Source organism: Notechis scutatus, chromosome 1 (assembly GCF_049901735.1).
Source record: "Notechis scutatus isolate UNSWTSFEM ecotype Mainland chromosome 1, rNotScu1.2, whole genome shotgun sequence".
Classification (NCBI taxonomy): Eukaryota; Metazoa; Chordata; class Lepidosauria; order Squamata; family Elapidae; genus Notechis; species Notechis scutatus.
In genome coordinates, this window is record NC_142009.1 from 92,119,893 (window position 1) to 92,135,891 (window position 15,999).

Consider the following 15,999-nt stretch of genomic DNA (forward strand, 5'->3'; position numbering starts at 1 on the left):
AGTTTTAACAGCTATTAAATGTTATATGAATTTCTCTTCTCTCAATTTTTTGCACAGTTATAACAGAGCAATTGTACAAATCAAATCCATCGACTTACCTATTATAGTGATTATACCATTTTCATTCCGTAAATGAATTTTTCACTACTAATGATACCATTTTCACTCCATAGTTGATAGCTATTGAAAAATCTATTCTTTAGTTAAATATTATTCCAATATTTTTGTTGGAACTAAATGTTTTGTTTCTAGATTGTATATTCACCTGTTGCATGATTTTGTACATAATACTTGGCAAATAGGTACCTTATTGTTCTTTACCTTTTCACTATCAGTTCCATCCTGCTGCTTTTCCATACATTGTCATTTGAGGCTATTGATCCCTCCCTGCTGAACTGACCTTAGCTGGAGATTTGGTATTCACAGTCACTTCAAAGATTTCTTGCGTAAATTTGCGGAAATATGGTTTTTGCTTGCTCAGTCCTTTACTTCATTGTAACGTATACTCTGAACTTACCAAAATAATGAACAGCATAAATCTTGCTTTGCTATTTCCTAAACTGGAATGAATGCAAGCTAGTGTCTACTTTTACAAAAGCTGCAATCTTCTGATCATTACTGTCTGTAGAGTTTTTCTTTATTTTTATGCATGCTTTTCATCCTAACACTTCATGCTTTTCATCCTACCACTTCCCCTCTACAAAATATTTTGTCTTCCTTTCTTATCCCACCTTCCCCACAAAGATTTTCATCTGTGTATTACCATAGAATCTCATAGAGTTGGAGGAAAACCTAACAACAATAGCTAACCTGAGCTACAGTAGCTTTTTTTATCATCAGATAAACCAAAGCCATTGTAACTCATGACAATTTATTGAGAGGTAAAAGTGGCATTTTTACCTCATGTCTTCAGGTTTTTTATTTATTGAACCAGCAATTTTCATGTTTTCTTTTAGTTTTTCCTCCCTGAAAAAAGGAAAAAAAGGAGTTGACAATCTCCTAGCCTTCTTCTGCACAGAATTTGAATTTATACTGAAATTAAGAAAATAGTAGCTACATTATCTCCTAATAATGTTGATTTAGGGTCTAGAAAATAATCTTTTCAAATAACTGAAACCAGTATTAAATAACTGGAGAAATGCATGAAAAACTACTTTTAAAATGTTTATAATAAAGGAGATGGAAGAGAAAAAACATTCAGCAAATAATATAATGTAGTTTTTAATTAAACTCTACCATGCACGTTGCAAAATAAAAGTTTAGATTCTTACCACAAATTTTGTTGTGTGCTGCATGCTATTTCTTCACCAATTCTTTTTTTAGATAAAGTATAATAAATAGTTGCCATAAATGGTTTAGCTAATAAAATTATAAACCATATAGAGAATACCTGTTAGAAAGCCTTATAATGTGGAAATTGTCTCTCTATTCCACCACAGTTTAATATCTAAATAGCTAGACATTTTGAGAAAACAGTTATTAAATTTAATTTTGTCATTTTTTGCTTGAAGGTTTTGATATTGGAACCTACAAAAATCTATCAACCTTCGTATTTGTCGATCAATAGTGAAGCTGAAGAGAAGACGGTCTCTATTTGGCATGTTATGCCTGATGATAAGGTAAGCTGCCTTACTTGCATCTTAAGAAGAAAAAGGAAGATGTACAGAATGTTTCCTTTTTCATCCACCAATGATCACTCTGCTACAGTGCATGAGCTAAAGAATTTTTTTTTCTTATTAAAGGAAGTTGCTAAATATCAAATAACCTTTGGTATTTGAGATCTAGAACCTTTGGTATTTGAGGGAGGAAAGATAATGGAATATGACAATCAAGAAACCTAAGAGAGAAGAGGAAATAATGGATGCTGGGAAATAATATTAAGCATAATATGAAGAGCCAATTTGGTGCAGGTGTTAAGGCATCAGATTAGAAACTGGGAAATTTCCACCTTAGACACAAAAACAGCTGGGGGATATTCTCACAGCTCTAAGAAAGCAGCAAGGGCAAATCATTTCCAAAACTGTTTGCAAGGTTACTGTAGAGACTAATCCAGGCAGTTACCAGGAATCAAGAAAAGAGAGAAAAGTATAGCATGTTCGTATAAAGTATTTCAGGGTTAGAGGGTGCTCTGTTATATCAGGTTAGATGATTGGCTCATCCAACTCAGTATTGTGTTGCATCAATTGCAATTCTATAGAGGCCTGCTGTCCTCCCAAAAATTTAGACAGAAGCTTTTCCAGGCAGGAATTAAATTGGAACTGCTTGCATGGAAAGTGTTTCTTGAATTCAAATTAAACTCGTTCTATAAAGTTTCTTATCATGTTCATGACACAGTTCCATTTTTTTATTCTAACATGTGCAGAGCTACATTATCAAGTAATTTTGTGCCAGAGGTCTAGGCAAATGAACTAGGATGAAGTTTATGACTAGAGTGAATGATACATGTAAGGATGACATACTATTCAAGCTAGAACTGAAGAGAAAAGCTAAAAACTTTAGATGTAAAAGAGCAAATGCCATCATTTCTGAAAAAAAGAATTAAGTGAAAGAAATGATAGAAAACATAGAAAATGTGATAGGTTTCATGGGATTTTTTTCCTTAATTATTGGTATTTTGGACCACTAATCTGCAACATAGCAAGTTTGGGTCCTAGAATATATGCACTATATTGAAATGCATCCCTAGAACTGCAAAATTAAATATTTTTTTAAAAATCACAATTTAATAACACCTAAATGCTATTGCCAACTTATATAAAATGTTGGTGTTCTTGCCATATTTTAGTATTCTCAAAAAAGATTTTGGGAATAAAATGAAAAAAAATCAAGATTTAGTAGCCTTTTGTGAAATTTTGACCATTTTAAAATTCGATCTTTTCTCTTTCATCTACCTTTTCTTTACATAGGTCTGATTTTTGAAACATTTTAAAATATAGAGTGAAATATATCGAGTACAGGTAGTCCTCATTGAACAATGTCAATTGGGACCAGAATTTTTGTTGCTAACTAATGCTGTTATAAAATAATGTTATGTAGCCACAGCTCTTAGTGATGGAAATTCCAGTAATTCTGGATGCTATTATTAAGCAAATCACTGCTGGTTAAGCGAGGACCTCATATTTTTGCCATTTGCAACCTCCCATCAGCTTACTCCATGATATTTCTTCAGTTAAAGAAGGCCACAAATGGTGATCAAATGACCATGGGAATGTTGCAACCAATGTAAGTCAAAAGTTTAGCATCATCATAAGTTCAGTCACTGAACAAATCTTTGTTAAATAAGGATCACCTATATCCTATTTATAGGGGTGGGATTCAAATTTTTTAACAACCAGTTCTGTGGGCGTGGCTTAGTTGGTGGGCGTGGCTTGGTGATCATGTTATTGGTTGGGCGTGGCCAACTCAATATCACTCATATCAAGGCACGCATCTCCTTGCCTGGCCTCTCATGACTGTGTGGATGCTGCAACAGTCGTAAGTGTGAAAAATGGTCATAAGTCACTTTTTTCAGTGCCATTGTAACTTTAAATGGTCACTCCACAAAAGCAAAGTACCAGCAAAAGAGGGAAAGAAAATTCCAGAGAGTTGCCTGAGACAGGAAGTCTAGTCCTGCCAAGAATGTAATAAGGATTAACGGAGAGGCAGTTTCTGTAAGCAACACCAGAATGTTTCCTTCCTGTCTTCCTTACAGGATTAGGCCAGTAATTTCTTCTAACAACCGGTTCTCCGAACTGCTTAGAATGTTAACAACTGGTTCTAGCGAATAGGTGCGAAATGGTAGAATCCCACCCCTGGCTATTTAACTCTTCGCTTCCTGTTATATTGAGCAAAATTATTACTTCAATAACTGATGAGTAGGATAAACCTAGCTTAGGTTTTAGTTTATGTTTTGCTGGCCAGATTGGTTGAAGTGACCATCTGTAGCATTTTGACATCTCTAAATCACATTAAATCATCTCTAAAGCATCCCAAGTCTAGAATAGGGTGGGGAAACTTTAAAAATCAGGGGTACATATAATTTTTTTCTGAGGAGCTTGAGGGCCACAGTGGCAGAATAATGATGCAAAGTGAGGAGAAGAACCATATGTGGAGAATATTTCCAAGCATCAGCTGCTTTTTATATGAATTTGTAGGAAATCTTTTTATTTTATAAAAAAATCTTACTTTCTTTTTTTTAGTCCATCTATGGAAAACATGGGCAGTAGCTTTTGATTATATTCCTTGTTTCATCTTGGAGCAAAGCTAACAGCCTTATTAAAATGAAGACTCATGGATTCCAGTGTGGGTACCCTCAGCTTTGATCCTTAGTTAGCACAGCAGACAATACATCAATTTGGAAAGGCTTTTTTGCACATTTAATTTGTTTTGGGGAAAACAAATGCATCCTTCACATGGGAATAAGAATAATTTAACCCAGTTGAAAAGAACTTGCATAAAGTCAAGGCAGTGTAGAAAACCCACTTCTACTTTAATCTGTCATTCTAGATTCCATAAGCAATTTTTATCTTAAAAATTAAGAAACATCTAGAAGTTGAGCTTCATTCTGGTTTACTACTTTTGGGGTTGCTGAATATATTTCACTAGGCCATAATCTTGTAATGGAAGGTGCCCTTTCTCTTAACTCCCTTGCATCACTGGTGGTCTCATTCCTCCCTCTCTATCTCCACAAGAAGATCTCAACTTTTAGAGCAGATATGGTTGGGATACAGGAAGCTTGCAGGAAACAATAGGATGTGCTTCATCAGCTAGTGGGCTGTCAGTGGTATATGTCTACTATATCCCTCAGATTATCACAGGGAAGAAATTCAGTCTGACTTTATAAATTGCAGTACAGGTAGTCCTCAACTTACAACAATTTGTTTAGTGACTGTTCAAAGTTACAACAGCACTGAAAAAAGTGACTTGTGACCATTTTTCACACTTTCAACCATTGCAGCATCCCCATGGTCGCATGATCAAAATGTGGATGCTTGGTAATTGACTCGTATTTATGATGGTGGCAGTGTCTCGGGTAATGTGATTGTGATCTTCTGCCAAAGCAAAGTCAATTGGAAAGCTGGATTCGCTGAACAATCATGTTACTAATTTGACAACTGCAATGATTCACTTAACTGGAGCAAGAAAGGTCATACGATTGGACAAAACTCACTGAACAAATGTCTCACTTAACAATATAAATTCTGGGTTCAATTGTCATCTTTATTGAGCTGCAATAATTCCCATTCTATGGGTGTAGATCAGAGACTTGGAGGATAGAGGGTTGTTTACTCTATCTCCTGGATCACGCTAACATACTAACTCTGCTGAACTCTGATGAGTGGCTTGGAAGCCTAAGTTTGAAGATCTATTTGACTTGGGTATAATTTACTTCCTGTTTGCTGAATAACATTTGAACTGTTTTGTGGCATAAACCTGCTTCTCGCCCATAGCTTTAATACCAAGGGGCATCTAGTATTGTTCTTTATACTGCTCTAAGTGCTACCTTAGCCCTGGTACTTGGTCTCACACTGGCTACTTAAATACTTTTCCTGTTGCCTCTGTTTTTATTAAGCAAATAACAGATGTCAGACTTGGACAACTTTCTTAAAATGTTTACACTAGTGGACTGAAAGTTTGGCAGGATCACCAGGAGGATTGTTTCTATTTAACTTCACCCTCTTGAGAACAACATAATGTTAATTTTTTTTAAAAAAATAAGTTTTTAAAGAAATTGGAATTTCTGAGCTTCCTTTTAATGTCAATTAACTAATGAAAAATGGGTCTGATGTGTTTTTAATAGTGTAATGCCTTTGTCTTGGTATAATTTTCACCTCCATAATTGTCAAGAATTGAAATGGAATCTAACAAAACGACTAAGCAAATGTGGACAAATAATTGAGAAATATCTTGTTTTGAAAGGCATCCCATGAAATAAGCAAAGAAAGAAGCTTCAAAGATTCAACCATGAGAAAAAAGATAGAAGTTTGATAAGATCAGCAAAGAAGAGTTATTAGGATAATTTATCGTAATACTATTCTATAGATACAGTGAACTTGAGTAGATGACAATACAAGGCTGACTTTGTCTGGAAGCTAAGCAGGTTCAGGTTTAGTTAGTACACGGACAGGAATATCGGAATACCAGAGCTCTGGCAGAACTGGAAAGTCAAAAAATATTCTAAAAGGCAGTTCTCACATGTTTGGTTGCAGTTAAATAGAATTACCTTTTGATTATTTTCATTACTGTGGTTTGCCACTTTAGCTCTCATATATTGGGTATGTGTTACTTTTAAATAGTTGTTCTGGATATTGTTCAATTTTCTGTTGTACACTGCCCCAAAACATGCTACATTATTTGAGTTGGGTAGATCTGTCTGTCTGTCCGTCCGTCCGTCCATCCATCCATCCATCCATCCATCTATCCATCCATCCATCTATCTAGTCACTATCCAAAATACATTTAACAAATTCATAAATAAATGAGCAAGGCATTTCATGCCAAGAAAATTGCATGAAATTATTATGAATGAAGCCTGACTTGAATGTAATGCCATGGTACAACTGTTTTATAAAAGGGTAAATGTAATAAAGGAAAATAACCTGACAAAATGTTTAAGTTATAGGCTGAAATATTTTATATTATTTAACGATTACATGCTGTGTTTGTTGGTTTCTTGTTATAGAAAGGTATTCATGAATGGAACTTCAGTGCTGAATCTATAAGAGGAGTGAGGTAAGTTTATTTATATTTATTTGTCTGTGACATTTTTATACCATCTTTTCTTTACAGGGTTCAGAATGACCTCTATAGATACTGATTATTCTATCCAAGCCTTGCAATAACTGTATAATCAAAATGAGAAAAAGTGACTGAGTTCTATGATATAGCACAAACAGAATCCAGAAATGTTTATTTAATAAGTACAGTATCTTAAAACTAAGGTCCGTTATTTTCTTCTCATGACTTGTATCTTTAGGAGAAAATTTCTGATCCATGGAAAGTTAGCTGGATAAATTAATTAACTCATTATATTAATTGTGCTATTAATTCAGATATCATTAAATAACAGTAATATTTAAGAATTAGTGAGAGACAGAAAAACATTACTCTTTTCAAAGATTGCGAAATGCAAACTCTGGGCATGGAAAACCGTCTACCACATTTCTAGATATCCTAAATAATAGTGTTATGGAGCAACCATAAAATAACACAAAAGAGGAAACACTGAACTTATTACTAAGTAGAGTCTGGAATCTTGCCTGAGACCTAAATGTTATTGAATGAATAATGATCATAATGCTGTAGCTTTTAATCAATATAAATTAGATGTTTGTCAAATAATGCGACAATATCATATTTGACTTCAGAGAAGTAAACTTTAAAAGAACAAGATTAATAAAAAGAAAATTGATAAAGACAGTCAAGGATCAGTTCTCTTCACAGTGCTTGGAGATTATTCAACTCCAGTAATGAAATCATATATAGGATATTCATCTCAAATCAGCCCCTTCCCCCTGGAATAAGGTTCCCTCAAGAATCGAACTGCCTAATGGGGATTTCAAGGGACTTTTGGTGAGGACAGTTGATTCCTCTTTTCTTCTGTTCTCTTGTTCTAATCTGGATTTGTTCTCCTATGAGCTGTTCAGAGCATCCAGTAGTGGGAGGTACTTCAGTCTCCGCATTCATAGGCTGAGCTTGATTTGTGGAATGCTCCTCCTCCTCCACATGACTTCTCCTCAGCGTTCCCCAGTTTTTGCTCAGCCTCGTCTATTATGAAGGCTACAACAAAATTCAAAAGAAGTCCAGATACTATCCTTGAGCAAGGGCAGAGATGATACCAAAATTAAGAAAGTTTCCTTCAGGAAGTGAACATTTTGCTCAAAGCAGAACAAAAAAAGAAGCTAAATTCTGCTCCAAATTATGCTAGCTAGCACTAAAAATTACCAAAAAGAGATTTGAGGCATGAGATTTGAGACACATGGCAAAGAACATTAAAGTAAATAATAAAAAAAAAGCTTCAAATGTATTTGGAATAAGAAACTGGCTAGATACAGGTTAAAAATTGTGAAATGGAGACAGCTCCATCTCTCTAACAGATAGCTCTTTTTTATGGAACCCATACTGAAATCAGGAAAATTGCAGTCAAAAAAGAAGGAGAAAGCAGTCAAGATGGTAAACTTTGGTGCTGGTACCATCTTATGTTTATGTTATATCTCTGTGTGTGGCAGGTTTGTGTTACTTTGCAGTACAGTACACAGAATTTGTCTACATAGCTTCCTAATTCTTTGCGGTAAAAATACTTATCTAATCTTGTTTCTGCTTGTTAGCATAGGCCTGAAAGAAAGTTTTATGAAGCCCTGATAATATGAAACATTAAAGGTGTGTTAAGGTAGGATAGAATAATAGCAAAGAATGAATTATTTTCTAAATAGTAAATAAATGTGTGTGTTAATTATGGCTTTTTCTGGGGGTGTTTGAAACAAACTAAGAATACAGAAGTAACAAGAAAATACTGTACAACAAATTAACAAGCTAAAATTAGAGAAATGTCCAGACCCGGAATAGTTCTTAATGAATTTAAATATGAATATGCTGATTTCCCCCCACACACAAAAGTGTGCAACTTCTCTTTTACACTCAGCAAAATTTTAAAACAGATTGAGACAAAACAAAGGAAGTCATAGACCAGTAAGTTTAACATTGTTTCTGTAAAAGGAATTGAAAGTATTATTAAAGAGATAATGAGAAACAGCCCTCTTTTCCTCTCTGTGGCTACGAGAGTCCAGAGAGTGTGGGTAGACTCTAGTCCTCAGCCTATTGGACTGAGTCTGCATAATTGATTGAAGCTCCGCCCTGTGCCGTAGGCCACATCCCAGTTTTTGACTCAGTCCAAGCCAGGACGGACGTGAATTCTGGGGCTCCACTTCGAATTGGAAGTAGAGGCTTTTCTCCCTTGTTTTCAATCTTCCACAGCAAAAATCAAGTAAGGAGAACAGCAGCTGGGACAAAGGGATTTTCAATACCCCAGTCCTGGTGGGAGCGCTCAGGGTAAGAGGCCCTAGCTCTTGGGCCAGGACTGTGTGGGAGTGGTTGAAGTGGCGATAAGAGATCGGCCCGATAAGGGCCTCAGCTGTTTGGCATGGTGGTGCAGCAGCAGAACGGGCGAGCAGCCCGAAAAGAAATCAGCTGCTCAGCACAGCAGCAAGTGGCTGAAGCGGGCAAGCGGTCTGATAAAGAGAATGGTGCTGCGCCGCAGCAAGCTGCTTGATTGGGCGAATCAGCCTGATCCCAGGTGGGCAGCATTGGTTGGTGCAGAAGAGGAGGATCGACCCGAGGCCCAGCTGGTGGCACAGTTGTCAATTATGTTGCCAGTGCTGGGAATCCATTTACAGCGCTGAGGTCACGTGTGGTGTGCCAGAAGACCTGTACACAGGTCCCTTTGATTGTGGTGACCAGCAAGGCGTGGCTGCAGCCCAGCAAAAGGCCTCTAGGCCTGCTTCGCTAGTTTGGAGGTAAGAGGGACTGTTTTAAACTGGAATGGGGCCTAGTGGGCAAGGTAAGAGATTAAACGTAAAAGTAACTTCTCATCCTCCCCCCCCCCCACAAGGAACCAGTCTCTCCCTTGGGCAGTTCTACAGCCCCTAATCCACCAGCTAAGATGGCGGATGCAGAGAAGGAAGGTGGCCATAGCCCTTCTACATCTAGGGGCAGATCTAGGGGCAGGCAAAAGAAAAAGGCTCCTGAACCTAAAAAGCCTTCCAGGGCAGAAGAGCAGGATGCCTTGAGAAGACAAAAGGCACTGGAGAAACAGGTTGAAAAAAGCCAGCATGCCGCTGGGGGGAGGAGCCTCAGATCGCCACCCCCAGATGAGTCAGCTTCTTCAGCTCAGCTTCCAGTGTTACAGATTGAGCCTGGGCCTACTTCTACATATAGGCCTCATTTACAGGCCTGGTCCCCTGATAGGTCATCTGAATCTGCTATCCCACAGCTACTAGAAGGAGGCAAGGATTACCAAAGGGACTCTGACACAGCCTTCCAGGATGATTCATGGGAACCTCCTCCTAAGAGGCCTAGACCAGGAATAGAAGCAACTTTTACCCCCACTGCTGCAGGCCTGCATGATCCCGAAGTTGAAGAACAAGAATTGCCTGCTCACATGGAGCAATTATCTCAAAAGTTATTAGACAGAGAATTGTGGAAAGGCTTCAAGCAACGAGAAGGCCTGAATGTGTGGCGTCTGAATATTCTATCATTTCAGACCTGGATCAAGCTTCCATACATTCGAGCAGTAGAAGTCCTTGAGGGATAGGGCCTCTCCTGACCCATCCCTCCATAGCCACCCATCTAGGGCCCCAGAAGAAGACAAAAGAGAATCTGACTTCTCTGAGGATGAAGACTTGGTCCCTGAAAGACCAGCCTTTTCTGGTCTCTTTGAATCCCATAAGTTCCGTGCATTATTGTTCAAGGCTAGGAAGACAGCTCAGTTGGGACCAGAGGCAGATGTTGGAGACATAGAGGGAGATACAACAGCACCTCCAGACCAATTCTTTGCTTAACCAACTGTATGCCTTGAAATGGTACCGGCCCCAAGATTATTTTTAAATGTCATTAAAAAACAACTGGACTCCCCTGGCACAGCGGCCATGTTGTCAGCTAACGAGCGCCGCTACTTCAATATGGGTCCTGAACTCACTAGCTTGTTGCAGGTGCCATCAGTGGACAGTCTGGTAGCGGCCCTGGTTTTGGTTTCTTCAAACGCAGCAGATCCAGGGGAAGTCTTGAAAGCGGAGGACAGAATAATTCATCAGTCCCTTCAGCGTATGCATCAGGTGACTGCCTGGACGGTCAAGGATGCATTGGCTGTATCATTCTTCATGAGAGACTCCTTACGCTGGCTTCACCAGCTACAGGACAGGATTCCTGCTACAGATGTCCGGGTCCATCAGGACATTCTCAAGTTAGTTGCAGTGGCTGAATTTACGCAGATGCCACCTTAAATAGCGCCAGATTCACAACCACAAATCCATTGCTACATCAGTGGCTGCTCACAGGATGGTCTGCCTGAAAAATTGGCAGGCCGATAGCCAGTGCAAATGGAAGGTGGCATCTGTCCCAATAAAGGAGGATAAATTGTTTGGGGACGTCTTGGATCCCCATCTTGTAGAGACCAGAGACAAGAAGTACCTTCCATCTCTGACAAGGCTTTCAGGTTTCAGGGGAGTTCCATACTCCCGTAGGTCGACATTCAGAGCAGAGGGCAGTACCGGGGCTCAAGGGCCGCAGCGGCAGGCCTTTAATAGTCAGGAACGCCCACAGCCAGAGACAGGCCTCAATACTCCGACAAGCAGTCCTTTCATGGGGGTTCCCGTTAATTGTTGTAGTAGTTCTCTCATTGCGGGCAGATTATCCAGTTTTGTTGCCTAGTGGGAGGCTCCATCATCTGATGCTTGGGTCAGACATGGCCTTTTCTTGCAATTCAGATCACAACCCCCCCCAGGTTCTATGTGCCTTGCCTTGTATCCAGGAGGCATCCCGAAAAAAACTCATGGAACAGGCTATTCAACACCTGCTGGATATTCAAGCCATCCAGACAGTTCCATTGAGTCAGCAGGGTAAGGGATTTTACTATTCTTGACCTTAAAAGGCTCAATAAATATTTGTGTTACAAGCATTTCAGGATGCTACAATCTATTCTGGAGAGCATTAGGGAGGGTGACTTCCCCACCTCAAATGATCTTACAGAGGCATACCTGAATATCAGGTAATACGGATATATGAAATCACACATGATATATGCAACATCTGTGAAGAGATGCTTTTATTATTGCATCACATAATTTATGTTTATTTATTTATTTATGCCCAACTCACTGATAAGGCAACACTAGCTAGAAGTGTTAGAACTCAAGGTTGTCTACTAAAACTAAATGCAGGGAAATTCTGATTTACAGTGCAGAGCTGAGCTGTAACATTGACTGCAAACAGTTGTGATAGGTGGTAGGCAATTTAAATGACTTTAAAAGTGGAATTAACGGTTACATGGAGTATCAAGTCTCTAAAAGGTACTTTTTCAAAAGGCAATTGAACTATTTTTTTTCCTTGAGAAAGAAGACACTTCGCTTCTCATCCAAAAGCTTCATCTATTCTTGGATGAGAAGCAAAACATCTACCGCAAGGGGAAAAAAAAACATCGTCCAGTTGCCTTTTGAAAAAGCACCTTTGAGGTAGTCATGACCTGGATGACTGAGAATCTCATTGTCATGGAGAATCAATAACTACTAATGCTAACTGCATTATTGTTTAAATAAAACCTTAAATATGGTTACTGAGAAGCAACTGTGGAAGGAGGATTTCATCCATTCCAAACTTGGGTTGTGTTCCAGTTGCTTGCCATGTGACGCAGCGTGCAACATTAGGCTGCCTTATGGCCTGATGTAGCAGGACTCTGTTTGATTTCTTACATTAATAATACAATTATATGCCTATTTAATTCACCTAGACACCTTTAATTATCTTCCAATAAGATTCATCGAATTATTAAGGTTACTTGTCATACGTTATTAGACAAATGTCAAGTAGCATTTATTCTGGAAAGAGACTGTGGAATATGAGGTTGTATGGAATAGAAAACTATGAAAAAGATTGGTATGCAATTGGAATGATCTGTTAGTAATATTTTAGTGTTTATTTGCTGTTTACTATACTTCATGTTGAAATATATTTCATAGATTAATTTGTGATAGCCGTAATTTAATGATGAATTTTTGGTACCTTTAAAAGGAAAAAAAGAAAGTAGTGACCGAAAGTTTGTGCTAGGGTGCCCTCCAGTGGCTTCCAGTATGTAGTCAGTTTCATAACATAGAAAGAAAAAGTGCTCTTTTAGCCACAGGAGGTCATCTTCATCATTCATTCGTGGTGGTTGATGACAATTCCATGAACTACGTGGAGTTCTTTATGTGATTCATGAACTTCCAAACCCAGATGATCCTCCCAGAGTTTTTTAAGAGAACAGTTGCACTGGATGTATAATTTAAATGAGATGCAGTCCATTTAAATGAGATAGTTACGTATCTTTCTTCAAATAATTGATAGTGTCCTATTTAATATGATGTAAGTATTTCAAGAATAATTTTTTTGGCTTTTGGGTATACTTTTATAACAACCCCCCCATACACATACCTAAGTTTACAGACTCAGATATCTATGACATTAGAGAAAAGTTTGGAAATGATAGCATAGCCGTATTTGGGAGTCCCTAAATACTGAATTAACTTTCATTTTTCTGTAAGTAAGCAACCTGAGCTTCATTCATTACTATTGTTTTATAAAGACTGAGGGAGGATTTTCTTCCTCTAACATATCCTTACCTATCTTCCTTCTTAAAAAAAAATAAGGACAAAATTACTTGGAGCATTTTTCAGATATCATGCATTACAAAATTCTGATTTCTTGTAATAATTGAAAGATTTCATCAGGTATAAAGACATATTAGTCATCTATTCTAATTTTATTTCTTTTTAGCATTTCAAAATTTGAAGAACGATGCTGTTTCCTGTATGTACTACACAATTCAGATGATTTCCAAATCTATTTCTGTACAGAACATCACTGCAAAAAGTATGTTGATTACTATTGCATATTTTAAAAAAGATAAATAGGCTATTTTTACATCTGCTATGTTATTATTTGATAAAATATTTTAAAATCCACTATGGCATGAAAAATAATTGTGTTTACTGAGAATATTTAGCAGCTTAATTTTAGCTTCTGAAGTCTTTAATCAGTAGCATTCACTTTGTATTTATGTCAGCATTCATGCTGGTTATTCCCTGGCTGATTTTTTCTGGGCCCAGAAGCTAACTAGGATCAAGATTAGTTGGATGAGAGATACCCAGGGAATATCAGGGTTGTGGAAAAGCCACCCAGGTCTGTACTAAATCTTCCAAATATGTGCCCATTCAAATTTATTTCTGTGTTTTGAAGATTTGAATTAAATTATTTTAGTTTTGAATGGCATCTGTTATGGGTTATGCCATCTGTTACATAATCTTTCCTATATCTCAGTGTGCATTCCATCACTTTTTCTTTGCAAGCATTTAGGAACAGATATGAAACTTATAAAAACATTGTGTAAATCCAAAATTGGATTGCAATTTATATTAAAATCCCTCTTTCTCAAGCGACATAACCACCATACATATATTCTCAAATGATGTAACTATCACACATAATAAGGTCTGTGCTTGTTTATTATGTTTATCCTAGTCTTTCTCAACAATTCAAGGCATTGTATGTGCTTTTTCCCTTTCCGTGCTTGTTATTTTCACAACTCTGTGAATTACCTTGAACTGAGGAATAGTGATTATTTTAAAAACATTCAGTGACTTTTAAAGCTGTCTGGGGATTTGAGTGTGGGAATCTCATGTTTTATTCCAATATTCTAACTCCTACTATGTGCTGGGTATGGTTGTTCTTACCAAAACAATATACAAAATTGTATATCGTGATACAAGGTACAGTCTGAAGGAGATCATGTCAAAACAGGTGTCCAGAATTTTTTTTGTGAAGCATAGCTGTGGTATCAATCAGAGTCTGCTGTGATTGCTAATCACCAAGTTTTATTCTATTCATTGTTCTTTTCTTCTATATGACTACTATATGTCTTTGGCAGATTTTTTGAAATGGTTAATAGCATCACTGAAGAAATAGGGAAAAACACAGAGGAAGGTGAATGTGATGGAGATTCTCTGGAGGTAAAGGCAACTGTGTATTCTTCCTATTTTTCATATTTTTTAAAAATGAGCTCCCTAGCAAGTTCCACTTCATACCCACAACCGTGTCTGCTTTCTAGACTTTCAGGCATTTGTTAGCAGGAACAGTGGCTATCATGATTTATAACCTCATGTTTCTTTTGCAGTATTAGAAAACTCGTTACAAAGAAAAAAGCAAGCCATATTAATGTATAAGCCTGTTGCAAATAGATGGACATTTTAAAGAGCTATTCAAACTCTAATATTTACATACATTATCATTTGATATTTAATCATCATCACATATGTAATCCTCACTTAGCAACCACAATTGGTACTCCCTTGCTAATCAGTGCAGTCACTAAGGGAAACATAATGTTACCACGATGGACTTAAGACATCACTTCCAATTTGATAATTCAGCGAGTCATCGCAGGTTGTTAAGCAAAATGGCAAAATGTCAAAAGATTGCAGCTTGTGATTTTACTGGCAGTTTCTCTAATGTTTGGCAAAAGCTGGTTGTGAAGTACACAAACAGCAATTATGTGATTATAAGACATTCCAAAGTTGTAAATGTCTTATCAGTTATGAAGTGCTTGTGTGTTGATCACATGATTACAGGGACACTGTGACAATTGTAAATGTGAGATCTGGTCATAAAGTTACATTTTCAACACTGTCATAACTTTAAACAGTCATTAAACAAGGCAGTATACTTAATCATTCGCTGCCACTTAGATATTTAGATCTTCTTTTGTTAAACATTATCAAGAAGGTTCAAGGAGAAAATATGAATCAGTGGAAAAAAAACTGAAGTTAAATTTTTAAACAGAAATTGTCTTATACATAATCCTCTTTAGTAACTGCCTCATTTAATGACAGTTCATAGTTACAACAGCAATAAAAAGGAACTTTACAACCAGTTTTTGTATTTAGGGTTTTTGTAAAAGTGTAAAAGCAAAGGAAAATTGAAGTAATATCATATACACAATTGAGATTTCACTTAACTTCTTTGCTTAATGAGAAAGTTGTTGGTCCCAGTTATGGCCACTAAATGAGGACTACCTTTTATGAGATTCCTGTTCTCCTGGGAATGCTAATTCACCATTGAAAGATGAAGTATAGATTTTAAAAAAATAAACACAGCAGCACTGGCCTAATATTTAGATAGGATGTTGATTCTCCTTGGTTTGAACCACTGTTGAATCACGTCTTCCCAAAGATTACAATATTTGTATTTGACACATAACAGAATGACATATCCCTTCCC

The 15,999-nt window shown here is 37.2% G+C and overlaps 1 protein-coding gene across 2 annotated transcripts in view; it reads left to right on the top strand.

The window, feature by feature from the left end:
* The window catches only part of MAP3K5 (mitogen-activated protein kinase kinase kinase 5), a 112,586-nt gene that overhangs the window by 69,200 nt on the left and 27,387 nt on the right, over positions 1 to 15,999 (top strand). For both annotated transcript variants that reach the window (XR_015750551.1, XM_026666156.2), the window contains exons 11-14: positions 1,512 to 1,619; positions 6,662 to 6,711; positions 13,501 to 13,596; positions 14,651 to 14,732. Coding sequence is in view for 1 of the 2 variants with exons in the window: in XM_026666156.2 (XP_026521941.1) it covers positions 1,512 to 1,619; positions 6,662 to 6,711; positions 13,501 to 13,596; positions 14,651 to 14,732 (336 nt within the window). In the remaining variant the exon portion in view is untranslated. The remainder of the gene's footprint in view (positions 1 to 1,511; positions 1,620 to 6,661; positions 6,712 to 13,500; positions 13,597 to 14,650; positions 14,733 to 15,999) is intronic.